Source organism: Netta rufina (genome assembly GCF_964035555.1).
Source record: "Netta rufina genome assembly, chromosome: 2".
NCBI classification, from domain to species: Eukaryota; Metazoa; Chordata; class Aves; order Anseriformes; family Anatidae; genus Netta; species Netta rufina.
In genome coordinates, this window is record NC_140124.1 from 47,093,024 (window position 1) to 47,119,450 (window position 26,427).

The following is a 26,427-nucleotide window of genomic DNA, read 5'->3' on the forward strand; positions in this document are numbered from 1 at the left end:
GTATACCCCAGACAAAAACAGCACAAATATCTCGTCAGCTCTCCTGTGTAGTGTAGTCTTTTATCAAAATTGACAGTGAGATCTTTTCTGCATAGATATCTCAGATGAAAAATTACCGTTCATAGTTCATGCCCTCTGGTTGTTCAGTATTTGAGGAGATGCAAAAGGAAAGCAAACTTACAGCCCCACTATCTTTAGGGAACATGTTCTCTTTTTCCATAGTAGCATAGTAGCATTCTGCCATTACATGCATTTCTTGGGATTTATCACAAGGGGAAATTCCACAGTCATTTCTTATTCCCTGTTATCTATTTTCTTCACAGTAGAGTTAGTAACAAACATTTTAGTGAAACAAAGCTTGTAAGAAAATATTGAAGTCTTGACCCCAATCATCAACACTTTTGTTTTCTTTTCCATGGAGAGTCCTGGGAGTTTAATATTCCTCTCCACACTGGGAATGTGGAAGATTCAGGATAGGTATCATGGGTCTTTGCTTGCTGATCAGCCTATAGACTAGGCCCACCCCAGAGAAAAAGTGATGATTTGCTCTCAGGTTGCTGCAGTTTCTTAGAGATATTGTCATTCCTGTCAACTGTGATTGAAAGAAGAATACTGATAAGGATATGAACTTGAAATTCCTTGAGCAGCTGCAGGGTACCTGAGGCACTTTCGTTCAATTTTCAGGTTTTGAAAACACAAGCCGAATAAAATGTTTTCAGTTCTTTTCAAATCAAATTTAAGCAAGAGTAATCAAATTATTTTTCAGTGAATTTGACAATTCCTTGGGTTAAACATTTCCTTCAGCATGGACTGTGTTATGGTAGACATATTCTAGACTCGAACATGTTGAAATTAACAAATTTCTGATATGCAAAGCCTGAGCTCAGCCTCTTTCTTCACAACTTACAGATCCAGAATAACAAGTTGTACTTGAATTACCTATTATAAATAGGAAGAATTAAAGAATGTGCATTAGGTGATTAACATTCTGAATTAATACAATGCAAGATTGTTTTCCAAGTATTTCTGTTCAAATAGATCAGTGTCATTTCATTTATCATCCCGTGTATTACAACTGATAATAGGAAACCAATGTTCTTTACTATAGTCAATGGATGCTGCTCTGCTGCTTTGATCCTGAAACAATTAGGATTGACAAAATGAACTTGGTACAAAGAAATCAGGAATTGGGCAAATGTATCCCACTCATCCACTGCTTAACTAGTGAAATAATAGATAGTACCTAGGCTGCATCAATCCTTACTTTGTGCCAGAGTCTGCCTCGTTAATAGATCAGTACTGAAAAGCTCATGCTCATGGAAGGAAATAGAAACAATTAGTTGTGTTTTCACATTCTTTCTTTAGAGTATGTTATTTCAGCAAATAAATCAGCTCAGAGATTAAACACAATGATCCCATTGCCTATGATGACCATTTCCCTCATTATTGTTTATAAGTAAAACCCCATGAATTTCTTTTTTAAGCAAAATCGGAGTAACCATAATTCCAGAGATGACTGAATGGCTTAGTAGAAAATGTTTTACTTGAAAAAAAATTGGTGAGTGATGTAAATGTTAAAGTATCAGGACTACTGATTTCCAGCTATTCTGAATTAAATAATTTGTTATGAACAGTAGTTTTTGTTTTTCACTTGGTTCAATATATGCAAAAACTGAGGCTAATTAACTTGGAAATTTAATTTTAAGGTCATTTTTGTTGAAGATGAATTTTAAATTTATGTGAAACTACCGAGATTTCCTTTCTCTTTCTTTCTTTTTTACTTTTTTTTTTTTTTTTTGGTGATCCTCTATTTTGATTTCAACAAAAACAATTTATTTTTTTTTTACTTCGATATTAGTGATGTAGCCATTAAACGAAAAACTACTTATTTGCACTACTCTATCCTCTCAGAAGCCAGTAGAAAAGGAAAATGTAAGCCACAAGTGCTGTGCTGCACTTTCATTTCATAAGGTCACAAACAACTGACAGGCTACAAGAAAAAAGTGTCACTTTTGAGTTTGAGTACAGGACATACAAAATGTGCATAAGGTTATGAAGATGCAGTTCCTTATTGCTCTTCCCCACAATGCCATCCTAACTGCCATCCTTAAGTCATAAAGAAAATCATTTTACAAGTCATTATGGATGCCAGACTATCCGGCCGGAAGGGGTTATCTACTTCAAGATCAAATACCCAACTTTTATTTTAGGCTCATGAACCAACCTCACACTTTTAGTTTCAGATTAGGATGATCACTAAATTGCTATGAATTTCAGAATGTCCTGATCAGAGAGCATTAAAAATTTTGGATTGTAACGATCTGTGCTTGAAATTCTACTAATAAAAGCAGTATTAGAGGTGGCTAATGAAGAACTCAGGTCATGGGTCCACTGCAGACATTGTTTTGTGCGTAGCAAAGTTCTGACTGTGTAATACAAAACAAAGACTTCTGAGCTAGTAGTCTGGTGTGGTGATGCTATAAGGCATTAGAGAACCTAGAAGATCTTCCATCACGTAGCAGTCTTCCATCCCTTTTAGTATGTCTGTAGCATACTAGATTTAATTAACTGAGTCGAATGAAAGTCTGTGCCTCATAATAAAGGTCTCAAACATAAACAATCATTTGCTGTGAAAATGCCAAAGTGCAGACACATAAAACAAATGGAGAATACTGCTCAATTATGTGCATCCTATCATGACAATATCATTTTGTTTCTCCAAACAACATAATCTTTGTACTGTAGCCTCTGGTTCGCATTGATAAAATAAGGTGTCTTTCCATTCAAAATGTCATTTTGGCTGGGCTTCTGAGGTTATGCTGTCAGGTCTCTGTTGATTTCATGTAGCCCACTTCATGGGGATTTTAAAGAATTCCTTTAAGTTATTCCTTCATGTATGATTTCAAATGTTGGATCTTTCACTTGTATGGATTTTAAAAAACCTTACTTAAGACTCGAATTAAGTAACTGTCAGTAAGCAGTTACTTAACAGTTGGATGAAAATAATTATTTTTTCCTTTTCTTTGCTTTTTTTTTTTTTTTTGGCATTTATATGCCTCTTTTTTTTTTTTTTTTTTTTTTTTTTGTAGATATTATAGAATCTTCCCATGTAGCTATACTATGTATTAAACCATCTGCCTTTTGCAATGGGCTATCAATCACCCTTAAAAGCATATTTTCTATAGAAAGTAATGTTAGAATGTACACATATATATAATACAAAACCACGTGCAATACAGGACCTTTTCTGATAAACAGAAAATAAAACAACAATAAAGTCAATGTCTGTAGTTCATTTTATTTTGAATGTCAACCTTTGGTTTCTGCTGAAACATTTCAAATATGCCAGTTAGCAGTATGATTTCTAAATGATAGTGTGCGGGAGGCAAATAAATAAATAGATAAATAAATAAATAAATAAATAAATGAGAAATATGACAACTAAAGAGATGTCTGTGCTAAATATGTATTCCCCACTCCTCTGTAGTATTTTTGTTAGGGTGGACACTGTATTTACTTTCCTAAAGCAATACAATTTACAAAGACCCCCAAGTGGGAGAAGAATGACTGAGACTATCTCAAGCTTTGTGTTTGATATATGGGAAGTTACTCATAGCTGTAAGGAAGCACAACTTTTGGAAGTGGCTTTGTTCTTGTTGCATTTGTTACATTGCCAAGATTTCAGATTACTGAGTTATAGTTTTGTTTGCAAATATTGTAATGTCTTGTTTGATCTAAAATGAGATCATACTCTCATCAGTTAACTTAACGTACTGATCATTTTCATATAACTGTGAAATTGCAGAATGTTGCTAGTCTTTGCAAATAGTTTTTCTTTGCAAAAATAGTTTTCAGCTGATCCCATTTTCTTGATTGCAATTGACTGAAAACTTTAATCTCCCTCCTTAAGAGAAATTAATATGTATACAATTTCCTGTTGAAGAAGCTGTAATTACAAATGTATGTAGTTTTAAATTTAAAAACTTCCTATTATACACTTAAAAATATGCAAGTGATATTATGTTACAGCAACTAGTCAGGCAGACATAACTGTGAGGAACTTCACAGGGACTAATGTGTAATGGAAGTTTGTGTTGATTAATAAAAACTATTTCACTGAGAAGGGGGAGGTCTGAACTACCACTCATTAGATTCTAAGTAAATCCTATCATCTTTAGGACAAGTGTTTGAAATCATCTTTGGCAATGCAAAATAAAGAAAATCAATCAATCAAACAAACAAAAACAAAACAAAACAAAACATCAACAACAAAACAAAGAAACACAAACTAAAGCAAAAAACAAAGAGAGTTTATATATGGAAGAGAATGAGAAAATGATATGATACAACTTGAAAGTACTATCTTAAATAGAATACTTTGTTCGGTATCTGCAATTTCAATCCGTATTCTTCTAACTTTATTCTAAGAGCATTACTGAGATGTCTAAATTATGAAGGTTGTCCCCCATCACCCTACTTTCAATATACAAGGATAAAGAAATACAACTCCAGATAGACATTCATAGACATTTCAAGATGTCCTGAGCCTCCTTATGGACAATGTCTTTCCATTGGATACAGTAAATTTAAGTCATTATGGTCCTAACTTCAGTGAGTCATGCAGTGCAAAATTAAATTAATCTGAAACCAAATCCAAAAAATGTCAAAGAGGTAGTTCAGAATGAGGCAACACTGAGGAAGTTGGACGCATGGGAAAAACAAACAAACAAACAAAACAAACAAAAAACACACCTTGCATATGAAGAACAAGAAGAAAGAATTATAAAATGAGAAACAGGAAAAGTGAAGTGAATAAGAGTGTATATGGCAATTACATGACAAAATAAGGCAGAACCTTATGTGTTTGTTTTTGTTTTGTTTTGTTTTCTATCACATAACAGGTACAAGGAAATATTAACATATTGTAGTATATTAGGAATTGTAGGATAAAAAATTCAAAGCTCAGAAAAGAAAAAATTACTCAGTTCATAAATACAACCCCAGAAATAAGAGGTGGGAAAAACAAAGAACTTAGCTGATATTCATGGATGCTAGATTATTTCTAGTAAATAATAAAATAAAATAAAATAAAATAAAATAAAATAAAATAAAATAAAATAAAATAAAATAAAATAAAATAAAAAATAATAAAATCGAAGAATGGTCACTGAATGGTCTTTTCTGTAGATTTAAATAATGTCTTTTTTTTTTTTTTTTTTTTTTTTAAGAACTATCCAGGCTTAAATACTTATTTATCTTATGAAAACATCTGTTGCTTATATAGAGCCTAATTATTCCAAATACTGTGAAAACTCAACTGCTGATGATTTTAAGTTTTTTGTTTGTTTGTTTTTGTTTTTGTTTTTACAATTGTATTGTTATAGACTACTGCATTCTGTTTCAGAAACCTTCTATGTCGCCTATAATGAGAAAGAGATATTGCTCAGCTTCTTCTTCCTTTGTTAACTATTTTCTAGGTCATGCAGGTCATGTTATATGTTCATGTTAAATGCTAAATGTAATTATTTTCTAGGTCATTTCTAGGTCGTGTTAAAAGTTACTGGTGAGCACTATTGCTAGAGTCAGATGTAATGTTATCATAATATACAGAAAATCACACTGATTCAAACCAGTCACCTAGTTCTCTGACAGTGGTAAATATCTGACTGATGCCTACTGAGGAGTTCAAGAACAGGATGAGTAAACCCCTGTTGTTGTTGTTTGTTTTTTTTTGTCCCTTACTATGTACAAACTGTATAATTATTGCAGGAATTTTCTCTGAATTTTGGTTTCCAATTCCTATTACAATTTTGAGAAGCCTAGAGGTTTTGAAGGTGCCTTGTAAGCAGTTTACTTAAAGTGCCTTCTTTCTCTGTGGATTATAGCCTGGAGAATATGAAAAGAATTTCAATGACTTTTACTGAAATGCTTTTGGGCCTCTTCCTCTTTCCACTGCACTAATGACTACAATCCAGTTTAAACATACTTACATTGATATAAGTTGGGAAAAAAAATGTGTGTTTTGTTTTGTTTTGTTTGCTTTGAATAATGTTTCAATACCATCAGCTAAATTATGATATCTATTTACATGTAAAATCAGAAAAAAATAATCCAACATAATTTATCATGGGAGACAAAGAAAAAGCATATTTTCAAAAGAAAAATGAGAAACAGAAAAACATAAATATTTCTTGCTGATCTGTTACCACTGATAATCAAGAGTATTCAACTATCTAAACATCATCATTTGACTCATCCTCATATATGACCATCAGCCATTATTCAAGTATGCAGTGCCATTATACAGTACAGAGATCCAAATAAATAAAATAACGTAATATATGACAAATATGTTTTTATCTCACACTGTTTACATTTTGATATCTGCTTTATAATGCCACTAAGTTTCTATATAATGCCCCTCTCAAAATGACACAGAGTACACATTGTGACATTATTTTCTGAAAGCTCTGTGCAAGTAGGGCCAGAATGACAAATTCAAGATCTCTGAGTTAACTGGAGAACGAGAACTGTAGTGTGTCTCACATCTGTACTGGACACTAGTTTATCCTGAGTTATACTCCCTGTAGTTTGTGTGTTTTCTTTCAGATAAACAGTACAGCACTGTTGAGGGAGTGTTCTCGCTGTATAACAAATATTAAGAGACAGTTAAAAAAAAAAGTAAAAATAGACATGGTAATGTAGATTAAGGAAGTTTTCAAAGTGTATAGGAAGAGAAAAACATAAAGCATATGAAATGTTGAGATGGTATGTTTAAAATATTTTCAGAAAGTAATAAAATTATTTTTCTGAGTCTTGATAAGCAAAATATTAGCTGTAATTTTCAGTGGATCCTCTTTTCACAGTAAAGCTTAAAAGAAGTAATAAGTAGAAGTAAAAATGAAAATTTTAATCATATACTGTTTTCTATCCTGTTTTGATACTTATATCAAGACCAGTAAGTCTGTAAATTTCTCTGGATCCCTACTATAATGTCTGATGTTTGATGAACATCTAATAACTACATTGGTCACAGGTGGAAAAGGCACAGCAAGGAATTCATGAGATGAGGGACACGGAGAAAAGTAGAATCTTGCTGATATGCAGTATCATTTCATGACATCGATTTCCCAAGTGTTGCCTCATAAAAAATACTCTTGCAGGGAAAACTCTGGGAAATATATTTGTCTTTTTTGAACTGTCTTGGCAAAACTTTATTTATTTATTTAGTTAGTTTGAATTTATAGTTGGCCTAGTGTTTATGATTCATGATCAAATATAAAAATGAAACATTTTTCCCACAGTATTGAAGAGTTTTTGTCAAAAAAAATCAATAAACTTCTCCATTTCAAGAAAATTGCTTTGTGTGAATGAAATGACAGCCCTGTTTTTAAAATAAAATATTTTTTTATAAAAGAAAAAATAAATATTTTTTGTAGAAATAATGAAAAAGATAGAATATTAGGGAACGCAAAGGAGTAAAAGCAGTTTAGGCACTTTGTTTATATTAAATTTGAATTAAAGTGTTCACCAAAAGGGATAGAGTGTTATCCTTCAGTCTACATCTTTTTCCCCTTCTCTTGGACAGACAGCCCTGATTTCTTCTCTTGCCCAAGCTCTTGAGCTTATTGAACTTTCTGTGAATCAGTCCAACTTAAATAATTGGTAGAAAACTATTCTGGTATTTTTGCTGGGCTATGAGTATGAGGTCAGGTAGGGTTCTTTTGACTGTCAAATCCAAAGGGAAGGGGAAGCTGCAGTACTGGAAAAGGGTAGGAGCTGTGAGGCCCTCCCCTTCTAATTATAAAATCACAGAGCCAAAGAATGGCTGAGCTGGGAAGGGACCTCAGTAAGTCATCTGATCCAACACCCCCTGGTCAAACACTACAGCCACTTGCCCAGGACCATGACACAACTGCTTTTGGATATCTCTAAGAACAGAGACTCCAGAACCTCTCTGGGCAACCTCTGCTGCTTGGTCAACCTCACAGTAAAGAAATTGGAAGTTAGAGAAGGACTTCTAATACAAAATTTTATAAAAGTACAATGTTCTTCTGAACACAATATGATAAAAATGTGTTAGGTAAATGGTGCTATGTAACTTCTTTCACTTTCCCATTGCCTTCTCACTGCTGATTACACAGACAGCTCACACATATTGTGGCCCCCTTCTGGAGGGGGCCATCCATAGTGTCATAGGTGGGGTTAATGTTTGTCACTGAAAGGTGTTTCTATCTTCCCACTCCTACTAGATTAGCTGCTAATCTCATGTAATTGGGAAATTCATTAAAACAGCTATAGTAACAGGAACGAAACTGAAAAATCTCATGATCCTACCATATTCAAAAAGACAAGCTAAAAATAGGGGGTCTGGAAAAAATGCCTTCTAATTATTGTCCCTAAATTCAGTCTTGTCTTGAAAGGAGTCATGAAAATTTTGGCTAATTTCCTCTGTCTTCCTACTTCCTGGCCAAATCCACTTTCTTGCTCTTTCTGATTAATTCATCCTCAATCTATTCTTCATTAAAACTACCACCAATGCATGTAGATTATATGTTACTACTCAAAGCTAATTCAGAGTTTATATTTATTTGTAAAAGTTCATATAGCAAGCTAATTATAACTCCTACCTCTGAAGTTAGTATAGATGAAATGTTCAGTGTATGTTTTTTAGAGAAAACATACTACTTTAAATACTTCAGTTTACCTGTTTTTTTTTTTGTTGTTTTGTTTTGTTTTGTTTTAACTCAAATTGTTTTTACCTTGGCATTAAAAAAATCCCTAAGAAGTAATCTTTACAATACATAGATCATGTGAAGGTGTACAAGATAGTTCTTACTCCTTTTTCTGATCGACTACTTACAAAATATTTCCAGAAGAGACACTATTGTAATTCTTTTAGTTACAAAAAGAAGAAAAAAAAAATCACTGAGGACTCAAAGCCTATATATGAAGTAGAAATCTTCCTTTTGTAGCCTTTTGTGTTTTCAGAGACAGGAAATATCAGACGTTGTGTGATATGTTATTTTTATAGCAAACAGTACTCATACTCAGGCTTTTTGCTACTGATGCAGAATAACGCCACAGGAAACTACTCAACGGCTCCCACAGAAATTTCAGGAATATTGAATCTATGAATAAATATATAAACACAAATGTATTCATCTACAGCTATCCATTCATATGTGAATATACATATGGACTCCCATTTCAGCATGTATTCATATACCTACAGGTGACATGATTGCTGGTTCCTTTCTCGGCCCCCTCTGTGTTGTTCTAACAAATTGCACAAGAATTCTACAATACACACAGTCATTTGACATCCAGCCTACTTAAAAAAATATATCCATATCTAGTTGGATGATAGAACAAATGTCACAAATACACCTTGAATCATGAGCTTATTGTTAAACAAAAACACAATGCTGGCATTTTACCAGTGCTGTGAACTGTGTTTTGAGAAGATCTTACAATAATCAAAATTGTGTACTTCTGTGACAGGACCAAGGCTTTCAAAGACCTTTACAAATCCTAAAATTCTCGCAACTTTCCTTTAAGGAACATTGCTGGGCATTATACATTCAACTGATGAGCAGACTAACATTAGCTTGTCTGTGCTAAGACAGTATTTCCATTATTTGTCCCATTTGCTAATATTCTTTACTTTCACCAGCAAATTGAGCACTCTGATTTAACTTGGTTACTGTGCTACTACAATTGCCAGAGGAGGTACTGTACCTAGAGGCAATCAAGGCAAGCTTATCCTCGTGAAGTGTCAACCTCCACTGTGGAAAAGGTCCACTGGAGAAGGTTGTCTCATATTTTCTAGCACAGTATTCTTGATCTATGTCCCAGTTGTCCCAGCAACATGGGTTAGCTTCAATATTTCATAATAAGGTTTATTTATAACCCAGTTATTATTTGGAACTAGATTTGGGAAGAAACATATATAAGAAGGGACACAGCATTTGTGGTTCCCATTTATCAGCTGCAGCTAAAATAATGGTACTTGGAATATGTTGGGATAATAAAAGCACTGCTGACAGTTTGCTTATTTTCTCCTAATATCAGCAAATAGAATGGACTTTAACAGTTAGGAACTACTACTAACCCAAGGTCTCAGCAACAGTTACAGAGATAATCAGCAACTACATACTATAACTCTAGTTCAGTTTCTATAATGGTAGTGTACCAAAGCCCTTTGGGCCCAGACTCTAAAGGACATTTGAGTACCTAACTGATCCTTAAAAGAGATAAAAAATGTATAGATAGGATTTTAGTTCTTGGACACTGACAGATCTTTGTCTACAATATTTCCTAAATGTAAAGAAAATATTTTGCTGGCAAATAAAAGAGCTAAATGTTTCATGAAAAGAGCTGCATATTCTATCTTTCTAAACTGAAATATCTCCTAGACTAAAATATCCTACATAATTTCCTTTCCCTTAAGTAAAGAAGAAGCAAGGAAAACAGACAAACAAACACACACACAAAACACTGTTTCACCATTTGAAGAGAGGGTCCAATGCAAGGCCTGTACTTGCTTTGAGGTAAAAACTGAATCTTCAGATGAGAAGTTCACTCCTTGAGTTCCTCTGCTAAATAAGATTATGTATTAATGAAATACACCCTTTGTAACAATGACATTCAATGCAAATTAGTTTTAATTTATGGGTTAGTTGATTTATAGACTGTTTTAGCATAACCCACTTAGACTTACAAAAAGTACTTTGCTTTTCTACCCAATGACTGAAATGATCAAAATAACTTCTTTATCTTCTGCCACATCTTCATCTTCTGAACATTTTAAAGGGGAGCTTATCACATTCATTTTTGAACGCCTGATAAAAACAGCTGTCGTATATGTAAAACAAGCAGGTAACCTTTTTCCACAAAGTGGTGGACTGCACATGGCAGTTGGGTTGCTTCAGAGCACATAGCAGAGGGTAGAGCTGCTGCTGCAGTGAGTAGGAAGGTTCAATTTGCTGGGAACATGCTGCTTTGCTGCCTTTTTACTTCAGAGTGATGATTATCGTGGCTCCACCTGCCTACAGCATACAGTATACACTGTCCAGGATATCAGGTGAACGTTTATCAGCAAGAAGGAAGGGTTGGGGGGAGAGGTGACAACCTTCTAAAAGATTTTATGTTGTAACCAAAAGAAAAAAAAAAAAAAAGGACACGAAAAGAAGACACAGGACCTTTGTAAACTACCACATCTTAACGAAGAGCTGCAAGCAGATCTAAATGAAAACCCCAGACCTTGTAATTTCCCCGATCACCGTTGGGAGAGGGGCTTTCTGGTGGACAGAGGTAAAAGCTGGCTTGTGAAATCTGCTGTATTGTCAGAGCTCAGCAAGACAAATCCTAACGCAATTTGGAAAAATGTGCATTCCCTTTGTGGCAATCGGCTGGAGCAGTGTGTCTGGCGGAGAGGCTGCCTCGTTTCGCTGCGCATCGCAGTCACCCGAGCGGAGACTCGTGGATCTGTCCCCTGCTTATCCATACCCGAGCTGAGCACGGATCCCGGGCTCCGCCTTGGACGTGCCTGCGGGAGCGCCCCAGCCTTGGCCTCTAGCACCAGAAACTCAAGGTCACTTCCTTCCAAGCCCCGTGTGCTCAGAGCCGAGCCGGGACGGCTGGCACAACCCACAGCCTGCTGTCACCGTCCCGGCAGAGCGGAGCTCCCCAGCCGGTCTCTAGGGGTGCCCGGTCGGGAGTATCATCGCTACCTGCCCACTGTCAGGAAAGCTCCGCCCCCGACATTTCGGGAGCAGTTTGATATAGGCAGCTCGGGGCAAGCAGCGGGATCCCAGCTCGAAGTATCTGCCTATGCACGGAGCCCCTGACCCCTCCTTGGCCACTCCTCGCTGAGCAGGACCCGAGCCGGCCGGTGGCCGGGGAGCACCCGCGCCGCTGCGGGCTCAACGCACCGGTGTCCCCCGCTCCGCAGTCCCTGCGACAGCTTCTCTGGGGGGGAGACAAGGACCTCTCCCACAAGGACCTCGCCCACAAGGACCTCCGAAGAGGCGGGATTTCTCCGGGAAGAGGAAACGGGATTTTGTTGTGTGACTTGGAGATGAGACAGGTATCTAGTGTGGGGTTGCTCCTTGGGCTCATGGCTCTCCCAGCGGCGCTAGGAGAGAGAAGCTCAGAAAGCCCTCCAAAACACAACCAGACCAGCTTTGAGATCGTCTCTTTCAAATGGGATCACGTCAAGGACACTTATGTCATTATTCTCTGGATCCTTGTGGCCAGCTTGGCCAAAATCGGTGAGTCCCACGTTATATATTAATTAATGCATACGTCCTCCTCCTTCCCCTTTTTCCCATCTACCACCAGTGTAAATGAAGAAAGTTTATCATAAGTCCACTCAGCCCTTTGCAGGGGGTTTACTGTACTCTGCTCTGATTTCATAATACTGCCTGAACATAGTGCTTAGCAGTGTAATTTTCACCTTTCCCAGTCGGTGAAGTAGTTCATTTTCAATGCCTAGGACTCTGGCTTCTGTATCTGACTCCTTGCAAATCCTTGCATGCTTTGAAACCTTGCATTACTGTTGCTCTCGGGAAAAACTTTTTACAGACATGAAACAAGAATAGAGCCTAACTGCTTATACAATGCCTATTCCAGTTGACAATATGCTATCCTCCTAATTTTAATTGGTAGTTGTATTAGCTATTGTCATCACAAACAAAGACTGTAAATCCCACGTATGGGCGTAACTTTCTCTGTTTTGCGGAGCATTGTTGAAGTAGTGAAAGAGAATAAGAAAGTTTATTATCAGCTATTATCAGGTCATCTGTTGCAATAGAAACCTTAGAATACTTATAATTTTCTTCAAGAAAATAGAGTAATTGAAAAGCAAGGATGTAGACTAATTCAAATGTAGTATGAGTAAATTTATATGAATTGTGTAACTCTTGTGTTCTGTACACTGGAAGAGCTCCAAAAGCAATCTTATACTAACAGTGTTGTTTGCTGAACTGGAAAAGTGGCTAATTGGAACATATTTTATTTACATGATGCTGTTATCTTCAGTCACAGAATCATAGACTATCTGGAGTTGGAAGCGACCCACAAGGATCATTGACTCCAACTCCTGGCTCCACACATTACTACCTAAAAATTAAACCATATGTCTGAGAGTGGTGTCCAAGTGCTTCTTGAACTCTGTCAGGCTTGGTGCTGTGACCACTCCCCTGGGGAACCTGTTCCAGTGCCCATCCACACTCTCACCTGTTTCTATTATCCAGTGTGAATATCCCCTCATGCAGTTTCATGTCATTCTGTTGGGTCCAATCACTGGTCAAAGGCCATTTATCTTTTGTATCTAAAACTAGACCACTGTCAGTTTGGCTGATACTTTCACTGTCATTTTCAAGTTTCAGTAAATAATTCCTAAAATAATTCTCAACTCAGAAAGCAAGATCAGCTGAAAATCATGCTAATTTACTGTACTTGTATTGTTAATACTAATCTGAGATACCAGAATTATATACCATAGATTTTGCAAATCACACAGAATGAAAGATATAAACAGGTCAGGTATGCTGTAGAGCATAAGCTAAATGCAGTCAGGCTTGGATGGAAAATGCTGTGTCCACATCCAAATAAACCCAAAAGAAACTTTTTTTAAAATGAAGAAAAAGTTATGTAAAGGCCCTATTGTTAAGCATTTTTTTAGTGATACTTGCATCTTAGGTTTCTGTTGCTTACCCATATACACATAAGCCAAATATCCTCATTTGAATCACTGTTGAATTACACCTATCAAATATTACAGATGATTGCTACATTATCTAGATTACATAAAAATACAGCTTTGATTTAATTGACTCTTACTGATTGGTTATACCAAGTAGAAAACTGGGGGAACCAGATACAGGAAAAACTAGTGACATTGTTGAGTCACTGTAAATTTGTGCTAATTAAGCTAATACACAGGTTGTTTGTTTGAACCTTCTTTTTGAGATACTCTTCTAAATTAGCATTTGCTCTCTGTGTTATTAATGTTTTGCTGCTTTCTATATATAACAAAGTTACACAGAATAACATTAGTCCTGCACAGCTGTAGCAGTTCTGTGGCAGAAACCCAATGCAGCTAACAGGACTGTTAGATTGTTCTATATTTAAATTGCAATGGCCTGGATTATGATTAGCCTGGATTAAGATGAGCCATTTTACTGTGAAATCCTCAGTATGCCTATAAGTGCTTGATAAAGCACTAAGTGTTCTTGGAGTTCAGAAGCTGAATGTTGCTAGTTTTATTTTTAAATTATTTGCATTTATTTCATAGTTAAACAGAGCATGTTATTTACTAGTAAGTAGTGTATCCATCATTTTCCCTCCCCAAACTCTCAAGCCTCATACTCTTTTTTTTTTCTTTTTTTTTTTTTTTTTTTCACATTTGTAATTACAAGTCTGTACAGCCTTGTACATTGTCTTTGAAGAAGCAGTGGACAACTGCTGTATTCCATTGAGGGCCTATGAATGACCCTGATTTCCCCCCCAGTCACAAATAAGATGCAGATGATCAGAAATGTACGCTCACTGCTCAACAGCTGATTGATGCAGAAAGTATAAAATTGTTCATATAAGTCAATGAGAAAGGGAAATCAAAATCTGTCGGCCTTTTACTTGCCTGGGTGTGTCAAGGATTCTAGAAAGTATGCCAGAAATTTATCACAAGATTTTGAAGGTCAAAAATGTTATGCAGGACCAAGAAGATCTATAAATTTAAAAAGCAGACAGAAAAGAGCTGGGGAAGAAAATATAGAATGTCTGCCTCTGTGTCTCTTGATTTATTACCTGAAGGAGGGCAAACGTAGTGGAGTTAAAATGCTGTTTTTGTTCTGGATATTTCAGTAGGGGGAGTAGTTCTTATACATGAAAGCTCACATCTCCATGGCTACAGAGGATGAGAGAGATACATTACTGGTGAAGTGCTGACTGGCAATTGGGTTAGCAAAAAGTCTTCTGGGAATTGCAAACTGGGGGTGAAAGGAATATGAGAATACTTTGCCTTTGTCTGCATTACAATAATCTCAAATTTTCTGTTTCTTTTGTTTCATTTTCCCTAAAAGGAATGGTTAACTTTATAATGCTATAAGGCTTGATGGAGGGCTCCTTTAATAATAAATACTTGTGGCTCTTCTGGGACTTGTTATTCCTGTGGTGTACAGAAAGTAAATTTAGTGCTGTCAAAGTGTTCTGCATCAGAAACTATTTTATGTGAAATCTCATAAGCATATCAAATACACAAAAAAGTCCTGAGTGTTCTGGGTTTGGTGTGAAAGAAGATGTATTCTTGTTTCCCTTTTTATAATTTTCGTGTGAAGAATGAATCTTAAGTATTGCCACAAATAAAACTGGAAGAACAGTCTTCATACTGTTGGCTTTCATGCACTACAGGAAATCAACTAATTTTTGTGTTACTAGTACAAAACTTCTGATATATCACATTGTACTGTTTTGCATATTATAATTGATTTGATTTGACCATCTTCATTTGAAATGTTACAGCACTATTCTAAGGTACACAGTGTTCCACCTAATTATCTTTATTTCCTCTTTTGATAGGCTTTCTTATCACTACAAATGAGTATCCTTATGGGATAAGGCCAATAAACAACTTAAATCTGTAAAGCTAAGTCTGAAAAATATCTTATCTTCATGAAGAAGGTACATGAGGTTCATCTGAGAACCCTCCCAGTGGACTTCTTCCACTAGGCATCCACATACTTGTACCTCAGTTCTCCAAATGGAACAAGCAATAGTAATGAAAGAAAACCAGACACACATAGGTACATGTATGTGTTCATATTATAGACTAGGTTTTTTCCTACTGTAACTACGATGTTACGGAATGTAAGATTCTTTTAATTGACATACTTTTCAGTATAGTTCTAATTTAAGATTAAAGATGTATACATACTGACCAGCCTTGCACAAGCTTTTTTAGTTCACTTAATGTACTCTCCTATTTCTTTGTATCTTTAGTAGATCTTTGGTAGATTACTTCAAAATTACTTGAAAATAATCATTTAGTAAACAGAAACATAGAAGATACCTTAATATACCTTAATCCACAGTTATTTGGATAAAAATAAGGGGAGGGGAGAGAGGTATGTTATAGCTGGGGATAGCCACCACATGCTACTAATGCTAGTATTTTCAAAATGCTAGTATTTTCTGCTAGGAGGCAGAGAGAATGTGTATTTATATTTTCATTGGTGGTTAGGTTGGGTAACTTATAAGACTCATGGTTTATATCCTTTGGACTACTATAATATTTTTCCAAAGGACAGTTAATTGTTTATCCCAGAATAATAACAATTTAAATAAACCCAAAACATATAAAACTGAATAACAATTCATAAAACTGAATAACAACATTTACTGCCTTCACCTCTGCCACCTAGACTATGGACCTCACTGGTCTAATCAGGACAGGTCTACGCAAAGAGTGCTCATCACTGTAATTATCTCTGGCCATTTTGGTAAGCTTAAGCTAATTGCTACTGTGAAAATGCTGTTTCAATTTTTCTTCATCACTCTGTCCCATGTTTGCACAACTAGTAGTACCCATCTGAGAGATAAAGTGGTCCCGCTATGGCATCTACCAGCTCCCTCAGCATTCTTGGGCGAATCCCATCAGGGCCCCTCCCCTTGGGATCCTGAACTTCATCATCTCATAGTCACTGCAGCCAAGGCAGCGTTTGACCTTGAAATTTCCCAAAAGTTGCTTGTTGGTGAGTTGGTGAGTTAGTCCAGCAAAGCACTTCTCATTGGCTTCTGTATCACTTGGAGAGGAAGCTATCATCAAAGTACCGTAGGAAACCCCTGGTTTGCTATGGCACCCTCCAACACTCCACTCATCCTTTCTATTTTGGAGTTAGTTTTTCTGCCCATTTAGCCCCCTGAACTTGATCAATGTGGATCAAATAAGTAAAAATGCTCCAGTTTCTGCATGTCCTGGTCCCTTTGTATGTTTCACACTTACCTGAGAAAGAAGTATTTTGATAACACCAACATTCCTGTGGAGAATTTTAAGCATGTTGGGATGGGCTAGGGAAGAAACTGTGAAATGCAGGTCTAACAACCCACCTAATTAAAACTCTCAGGGCAACATTTTCTTTAAAGAAATCAATATTCTTACCTCTAAAGCAAATTGTCAAAACAAAAGCCCATTTGACTCTGAATTTCTCCTCCTGGCTGTTTAGTGGAAGGGAAAAGTTAATTTACTTAGATAAGCGATTTATTCTTTTAATTAAATCAAAAATATGAGAATAGGTCCTCCATTGGCAATTCCATGTGCTCATCTCTTGTAAATACCATTTTTAGGAAGAAATGTTAAAGTTTGCTTAACAGAACTTTATTGTAAATATTTAGCTGAAAATGGAGTGAGAGACTCAAATAGTGAGGATATTGCAGAACTCTGCACAGCACAGATTACTGGCCTTGTCATGATTGCAGAGCTTTTTAAAAGCTGTTTTGTAAGCAAGTGATAATATGAGAAAGGACTTTGCATTCTGACTAGGAAGACTGATCTTGGCTGCTTTCCCCCATATCCAGAAAGAGCACTCTAGGAACCTTCTGGTTTGCTTGTGACCTGCTGTGGCACCCTCCAACACCCCACTCATAATTTCTATTTTGGAGCTAGTATTTCTGTCTATTTAGCCCCCTGAGCTTGCTCAATGTGGATCAGATAAGCAAGTGTGAGAAATGGTGGGAGAGTGGATGACTTTGAACAGGAATGAGGAAGTAAGGCTACCTTCCCCTGTATCCAGAAAAACATAGCAAGGAAAAATATAACTTCTAATGTATGGATTGCTTTATTGTGATCTCAGTAGAAGTTGAAATAGGTTGTCATACTTTTAAAGGAAGCACATAAATTTTCTTCCTGGATATACCCTTTCATTAGCTATCTTAAAATGGCAAAGCAATTAGATAGAAATATTATAAATTTGTGCTGGCAACAGTGTCAAATAACTGGGATGCCTTCAATTAAGTAAGATGCTCTACTTCCTCTTGCAATGTTCTGTTTAGAATGCATGTGAGCTAAAAATTAAGTAGTGTAAAATCCCTTCTAAGGAATTACCCTTTTTACACAACATTTCAGGTGGCTGAAAAGAACATTTCCATCATAGAATAATAGCTTAGCATTTCTAGTTCTAAGAACAATTGTGTAAGCCATGATTTGTAAATGGATGCCTATTTCCACATTTTTTTCCATTTTACACTTGTACCTTATTCATCCTTTTCCTGTCCTTTTTGCCTCCCTGAAACACACATCCTTCTTCCTCCTCCCCCCTCTTTCCTTCTCTCTCTCCTCTAAGTGTTGTGAGTCTCATGTCTTAATTATTTAGAGTAAGGAAGAAGATAACAGAACAGTATAATTCGACAAGATTCAGATTACATCTCCCGAATAGCAAATGTACAGTGGCAACTTGTATGAGTTACATAAGAAAACAATGTCATTTTGAGAATGACCCTGAACCGAATACAGTTCAGGCATGCATACCTAAGAAAAGACCTCTGCCATCAATTACTTTCAAGCATCTGTGTGCAAAGTGCTTTGCATTCTCTGTGGAACAATGGAATCCTTTTAATACCGTCGTTTTAGGTTTGTTGAAACCATTGATTTACTGTCTTCGGAGCTATGGCCACTTATTGCTAAGGGTGGTCTACCAAACCCCAAAGCAATTGTAAATCTCTCGTGGTAATGCAGCAGACCATAGGCCTGCAAGTATTAACTGCAAGTAGCAAGCCCTTTTAGATATACAAAAATTCTTCATGTGAAAGGCTTTGTGAGGTCACCTTTGTGTGTTTTTTTTTTTTTTTTTTTTTTTTTTTTTTTGTAGTTTAGTGTGTTAGAGATGCTTAGTAGGGAAGCTGATATTGAAAATCCTCATTTATTATGATTTATGATTTATTTACTACTTGGATCCAGCAGTAAGAAAGTGGTATTTCCAGTTTTGAGTCATATCACCAGAAGACTATCAGAAGTCAGTGAGTTTCATCACCACAACTGAGACACAACACTTCTTTTCCCCCTATTTTAATTACTGTGTTTTAATTACTGTGAAGTAATGGAATAATTGATAACTGAGTTGTTCTGTATCTTCTTTCTATTGCAAGGTGAAGTGCTGTGTCCAAATTATTGAAGACTTTTTTTTTTTAGCAGATTGTGGTTCTGCTCATCTTTCTATAGTAGTTCAGTTAAATTACTGTCCCAAAGAACTAAGGGCTCTAATTATTATTTATCTAGTTAAGAATTAGCACCCATTTAGAATTACTGTCTTTTAAAAGTCTTTTTAAACTGCAGAGCATGGTTGGTTGGCTGTTTTGTAATAATTTAATTCCTTTTGTAAAACAGCTTAGTTCACCCCCATGAAAGGAGTGACTTGATACCCAACTGGCTGCTATGTAAAGCACTGTAAAGTCATAAATACTGAAATTACAGGCTGACAAGAAAGAGCCAAGATGGAATACAAGACCTCAGGTGGAAACACTTTTAATTAAGATACAAATATATAATATTTGTTCGTGGAAGAAGAAAGCTGAAGCTATTCTGAAAGGTCTATGCAAAAGCAGGGTTTTTAAATAGATGAGTCTGTGGGTTTTCTCCTTCCAATACCTGAAAATAGAAGTAGTCATTCTGCATTCACTAATAGAACACTGTGGGAGAAGGGGCAGGATGGAAGCTACAGATGAGAGTGCTATTATGTATGTTGCATAAAAATGATGGAATTAGATTTTGAGGGGGGAGAGTTGGGCTGCCATTCAGAGGCAAGTCAGCAGGCTGGAGATAATGGGCTGACAGGAGCCTCATGCAGTTCAACATGAAGAATTGCAAACAACCACAGGCACCATTATGAGCTGGGAGACACCCAGCTGGAAAACAGCTTGGAAGAAAAGGACCTGGACACCAAGCTGAACAAGAGCTTGCAATGTGCACTTGCCACAAAGGAGGCAAAGTGCTAGAAGCAGGTCAAAGGAGGTGATACTTCCCCTCTACTCAGCACTAGTGAAGGTATCCCACAAGTACTCTGTTCTTGGCTCCCCAGTAAGAAAGAGACATGGAGTTATTGGAGAGAGTCCAACACAGAGTGGGACCACAAAGATGATCAAGGAACTGGATCATCTCTCCTATAAGGAAAGATGGAGAGAGCTAGGACTATTTAGTCTAGAGAAGAGAAGGCTCAGGGGGCATCTTGTCATCATATATAAATATCTGAAGAGAGGGTGAAATGAGGACAGAGCCAGGCTCTTCACAGTGGTGTCTAGTGACAGTGCTAGAGATAATGGGCACAGACTGGAAAACAAGAGGTTCTGTCTAAACATGAGGAAGCATTTCTTTACTGTGCATTGAAAGACTGAGTAATGGCAGAAGTTCCCAGACAGGTTGTGAGTCTCCGTCCTTGGAGCTATTCAAAAGTCATCTGGACATGGTCCTGGGGAAGCAGCTCCAGGTGGTCTTGCTTGAGCAGAGGGGTTGAACCAGATGACCTCCAGAGATCCTTCCAAGTTTAACCATTCTGTGATTCTCTGAGGGAACATGAAAAAGAGTAGAAAATACACACGACGTTATATTCAATGTCTAACAAATTAGCATATTAATTAATTTCTTAATTTTTAATTTATGTTCTTTGTTATCATAAAGAAGATAAGTATTTGGCTGTAGTCCAGAAGGTTTTCTGTTAATGTTTTTCATTCATTGAAAGGATGTTTTTATACTGCCTGACATTTCTATAAATATGTCTATTAGTCATAGCCTCTTACCAGGAATTGGCAATATATTATTGTTTTAGACTCTGCTCTATAGGGCTTCAAGAGGGCAGCTTCTTCTTTTGGAAAATCTGTCTTTGGGGGGACTTATTCAGTGTCTCTACATGGTTGCCTGTGGATTGCAGTATATCTCAGAGGATACTACATTTTAGAGGTGTAAAATGAACATGCATAGCAAGGCTTATTTTTTCCCAACAAGACATTTAATAGGTTAAATGAATAGGCAACATCACTCTGTTCTTTTCAGTGCTGTGCTAAGTATTCCTTCAAATCAGAGAGCCATCTTTCTATCTGTTTCCAATAATCTTACAGATCTTAATTTTACCTGGGCCTTTTAAAGTGGGATTGTACATGTATACTTGCCAGTTGGTGCATTGCTGCTCATTTGTGCATGATTATATCTAACAGCTGTTGTTTTTTGTCTGTTTGTTTTTAATTATGGTGCAGCACAATTTTTTCCATAGTCACAGAAAATTTAAAGTGTTTTTCTATTTTAATATCTACTTTTATTCTACTTCTGTGTTCCACAACCTCTAATGTAGCAAACTCTTACAATTCAAGACAAGAAGAGTGAAAGACGTAAAACAAGGAAGATGGCAGCTCACTCAGGTCATTTGTTTGGGTGGTTGTCTAGCATCCACAACACAACCTGAAACTCATGCCCTGCAATTTTGCAAAACTAACATTGCTGTGATGAGGTAAAAGTGTCTGGAAACAGAGGGATCATTTTGTTACTTTTTTTTCTGGATAATATTTAGGGAAAAAGAAAAAAAAAAGCACTCCTCATTCTTCCAATAGCTTTATTAGAAATAAAAACCACAGCAAATCCTGAAACAACACCTTTTTTTTTTTCTTTTTTTTTTTTTCTTCACAGTCTGATAGATATGGCATTAAAGTCAATCATTGATAGATTTCTTGTAATTCACCTCGCCCACACCCGCACAAGTTAATTCAATCAACTTTCAGACATTCTCTGGTCTCAGATGAGGTTATTACACTTCACATGAGAGTCTAAAAAAAGAGCTGTCACATTCATCATGGAGTGAATGGGAGTGGCACTTCATTAGTATATAATACATTAATCTTATTTACAACCTTATGTTCCTAACTGTTTCAGTAACAGAAGTACATTTTGTTTTCAAGTCTTGAATGTTTGTACTGAAGAAAAAGGTAATTAAGTGAAAAGATAAAGGTTTTTACTCTGAGATAAAACTATTCATTTTAAGCACTCAGTAAAACATCTTACTGCTTCAGTCTTTCCTAAGGAATACAACACAGTTTACCTTATTAAAAAGTGTAGTTTCCAAGGCATGTTCACTTCAATAATGCTGCTGCTGTTTGAAAGTATGAGGATGTAAAAACAGCATGAGGAAGTATGAAGTTCTGCTTATTGTGATTTAGAAGGAAAGATTAAAACCACTCCAAGGTAAACCTTAGAATTATAGGTAGAAACACAACTTTTGTATGAAACTCTTATGTCAGGAAAGACCTACCTAAAAGTAAGGATGAATGTTCTATAGCTATATTTTTCCATTACTACCTTGTGTAGCATGCACATAATTGAGGAACCTGAAGTGTTGAAAAGTAGACAAGTAGAATCTTGTCTATATGTGCATGTGCTAAATGTTTTATGCATGTTGTCCACTGATGTAGTACAACAGCCAACAGTCACTACTAAGAGTGCTCACACTGTGGTCCCCAAAACAAAGTGTCTCTAACTAGGGGTTGAAAGAAGCTTGGTAAACAGCTCCATAATTTGGGAACTGCTTATTAGTTAGGAATATGACTAAAAGACATGACATTTTATTTATCATTCAGTACAGTTTATGTCAATAGGCAGTGTTTTCTCCTAAAACTGATTCCAGCATTAGGAAAAAAATAATCTCCTCTAGAAAAGCTGAGATCTACGAAATTCACAACATATATAAACAACATATGTAAATTTCTGAAATTATACCTGAGTCATAATCATGAAACTCTTGTTTTATTGAGCTGTTGGAATCTTTCCTCCAATATAAGACTGCCCTTTGAAGCCTTGCTGGGTCCACAGTAGAGTGTTTGCTTTCAGTGGAAACTAGCCAGGCATATTTTCTTTACCTTTCTCAGATCAAGTTTATTTTCAGTTTTAAAGACAAGCTTCTTGATGTATGTGGTTTTTTTTTGTTTGTTTGTTTGTTTTTTTTGGTGGTCATCAGTACTAAATGTGGGTATCCTTAATTTTATTTAGTTTTCTGTTGTAACCAGGAATACTTCTACTGTAATCCCATGTTATTCCAGTTGTACTAATTATAATCTTGCCATGGTGAAATGTGAGGGTCAGGAAGCAAGGCAATCTACCAGGGCTCAAAGAAAGGTGCTTACTTATCCTATGATTTGGAGCACTCTTCATAGCTATTCCCCTTAGCCCTTGGTCTTTAATTACATCCTTCATGTCTTTCCTAACAGGCAGCATGCCATGTCCTTACATGATGTAGTGCTGGAGAAGAACAGTAAGTCCCTATATTAGGAGCAGTGCTGGGGAAGTACAGGAAGTCACAGAATCATGGAATCTTTAAGTTTCGAAAAGACCTCCAAGATCATCTCATCCAACCATCTACTAACATCATCCAGTAAACCATGTACCTAAACACCACATCTAATCTTTCCTTAAACACCCCCCAGGACTCCACCACCTCCCTGGGCAACTCGTTCCAATACTTGACCACTCTTTCCGAGAAGAAATATCTGCTAATTTCAAAAATAAACCTCCCCCAGCACAACTTGAGGCTATTCCCTCTTGTCCTATTGCTAGTTATCTGTGAGAAGAGGCTGACCTCCAGCTTCACACAACTTCCTTTCAGGTACTTGTAGAGAACAATGAGGTCTACCCTGAGCATCCTCTTCTCCAGACTAAACAACCCCAGTTCCCTCAGCCATTCCTCATAGGACTTGTGTTCCAGACCCTTCATCAGCTTCGTAGGCCTTCTCTGGACATGATCCAGGGCCTCGATGTCCTTCTTGTAGTGAGGAGCCCAAAACTGAACACAGCACTCAAGGTGCGGCCTCACCAGAGCAGAGTACAGGGGGGTGATCATCTCCCTAGTCCTTCCGGCTACACTGCTTCTGATCCAAGCCAGGATGCTGTTGGCCTTCTTGGTCACCTGGGCACACTGCCAGCTCATGTTCTGGTGACCATTGACCAATATCTTTCCAGTCACTCTGCTGCAGGCCTGTAGCACTGGTTGTTATGGCCAAAGTACAGGACCTGGCACTTAGCCATGTTGAACCTCATCCCATTGGCCTCTGCCCATTGATCCTACCTGTCCTGGTCTCTCTGCAGGGCCTTCCTACCCTCTGGCAGAACAACACTTCCCCCCAATTTCATGTCCTCTGCAAACAAGCTGAGGGTGCACTCAATTCCCTCATCCAAATCATCAATAAAGGTATTAAAGAGGATGGGCCACAACACCAACCCCTGGGGAACATCACTCATGACTGGTCACCGGCTGGATTTCACTCCATTCACCACCACTTTCTGGGCCTGGGCATCCAGCCAGTTTTTAACCCAGCAAAGAGGGTACCTGTCCAAGTGTACTATGTCCTTGTATTAGAAGGAAATTTTCAGTGTCAACCTCCAATAGGGATTCATCAAGCTATTTCTTCATCTTCTCCTTTTTCTGGAACAATAGGAGTGAATCAAGGACAACTTTTTCTGTTGTGTGTTCAGGCTTTGGTAATTGTGCAATTTATCTTGACACCAGAACAACCATTTCCTTGTATTACTAGTAATCCATTTCTTTGCAGTTCTTTATCTGTATGAGCAAAAGCTGAAACATTCTCAGATGGAGACCTTTGTTTTAATTCATTTATCATGTTAAAGTAAAGGTCAAAAGGAAACATTTTTCTAAAATTCATAGAGCGAAATGAGTTAACTCAGCATTTCTTGGCATTTATTTATTTCAGTCAGTTCTTCCCATGTTACTGGTATATAGTTTGGTATTTGAAAAAATTAAGCTAGAAAAATTGCTTTCATTATCTGTCAGTGAAGGTCATTCTACTTCTGGAGTAATTGTGATATATAACTTTAATAGAAAGTAAATTCTGCTTTGTTTTCTTACTCCAAAAATACTTCATAAATTTGTAGTGTAAAATCAGCTGGAATGTTAGACCTCAAGCAATCTACTGAGTCAAAACAACCCTATTAGTCAGGTGATTACTGATAATTCTACTTGCAATTATTTCTGACCTGTTTGATTCATTTGTATATACAATAACTCTAGTATGTAATATTCTTCAGCTGTGTTTCTTTATGTTTGTATTCTGTATGGAATATTACATACAGAGAGAACATCCTTAGCACGGAAAAGTCATAGTAACCCTTAAATGAGGTTAGTTTGTGAGGAATACTTACTTGAGCAAGAAGACTGTCTTTAAAACTTAATTCTAAAAGGTTTGCATAGGAAATGCATTTTTATGATACTTTCTCTGTCCTGTTTTATATCATGTACTCAAGGTTTTTCTAATGTGTACTTTGCTCTCATTTTGAAATATTATTTTTGACTGTTCCCATTTATCTTTTAGTGCCATTCTGTTCCATAAGGGCCAAATGCTACCACGGTTGCACTGCATTGGGACTGTTCCTTAAAAAAAAAAAAAAAAAAAGAACTATTTGGCATAATTATGATAATCTGTACCTGACTGCTTAAACTTCATTATGTTCTAAGTGCTTATGGTAATGGTAATGGTTGCTTACTCACACACTTCTTTGAATTTGACTTGGGGCTATCTTGTTATGCTATGACCTATCAGCTCAGGAACCTTGACCTGCATGTTGGTTGCACTTTTAATTGCTAATGTATTTTGGTAATTGTTCAGCCACAGAGAACAGAGACCTAAAATCTCCTATTTAATGAGCTCATTACAATGCTATACACTTTTAAAATGGTAGTCATTACATATGTGACAAATAAAGCTTTCAGGGGCTGGATAAAACCAAACTCAAACCAGTTTATCTAAACAAGTTAAATATGAAGGACTTTGTGTCCTGCTTAGGAAAAATATGTCCAGGATCAAGTACGAAAAGTATTAATACTCATGTTCATGTAGTGTATTTTAAGACAGCATCCAAGGACCTTTATCAAAAATGGCTTTTACTACTTGTTACTTGATACACAGATATTATAAAATATCACTGAAGCATTTCAATAACTTTTTCAATTTTGGCTAAATTTGATAAAAACCTAGGTATTGTCTAAGTAATCATGGTTAGAAGAAATCAGTAAAACCTTTTTTCTTTAAGTACTTTCTACTACCTGCATACAAACAATTCAAAAATTGATGAAAACTACCATGTTGAGAGCTCCACAGAACAGAACCTGAAAAACTATAAAACATGCTATCAGTCATCTGACCAGGAAAATAATACTGAGCGTACTCTGTTGACAAAGATTAAAAAGGCAATTACAAGTAATAATGATCAGCTTCAGCTATGTGGAGTCTGCTCAGACATTTCCTGGACAGACGAAAAAAGCAGTTCCTTTATGCTTTGAATCCTTGTTTGAACTTAACCACTCTCAGAACACAATGAAAAACCTCTTTTTTTTTTTTTTTTTCTTTCTTGATGTAGGCCTTAAATTTATCTAGACAATGGAT

At 36.5% G+C, this 26,427-nt stretch overlaps 1 protein-coding gene across 1 annotated transcript in view; it reads left to right on the top strand.

The window, feature by feature from the left end:
• Nucleotides 1-12,082: 12,082 nt before the first annotated feature.
• The window catches only part of SLC9A3 (solute carrier family 9 member A3), a gene marked incomplete at both ends in the record, with an annotated part of 45,523 nt that continues 31,178 nt past the window's right edge, over nucleotides 12,083-26,427 (top strand). Inside the window, one exon of the mRNA XM_084283118.1 lies at nucleotides 12,083-12,275. Within this exon, the coding sequence (XP_084139244.1) occupies nucleotides 12,083-12,275 (193 nt within the window). The remainder of the gene's footprint in view (nucleotides 12,276-26,427) is intronic.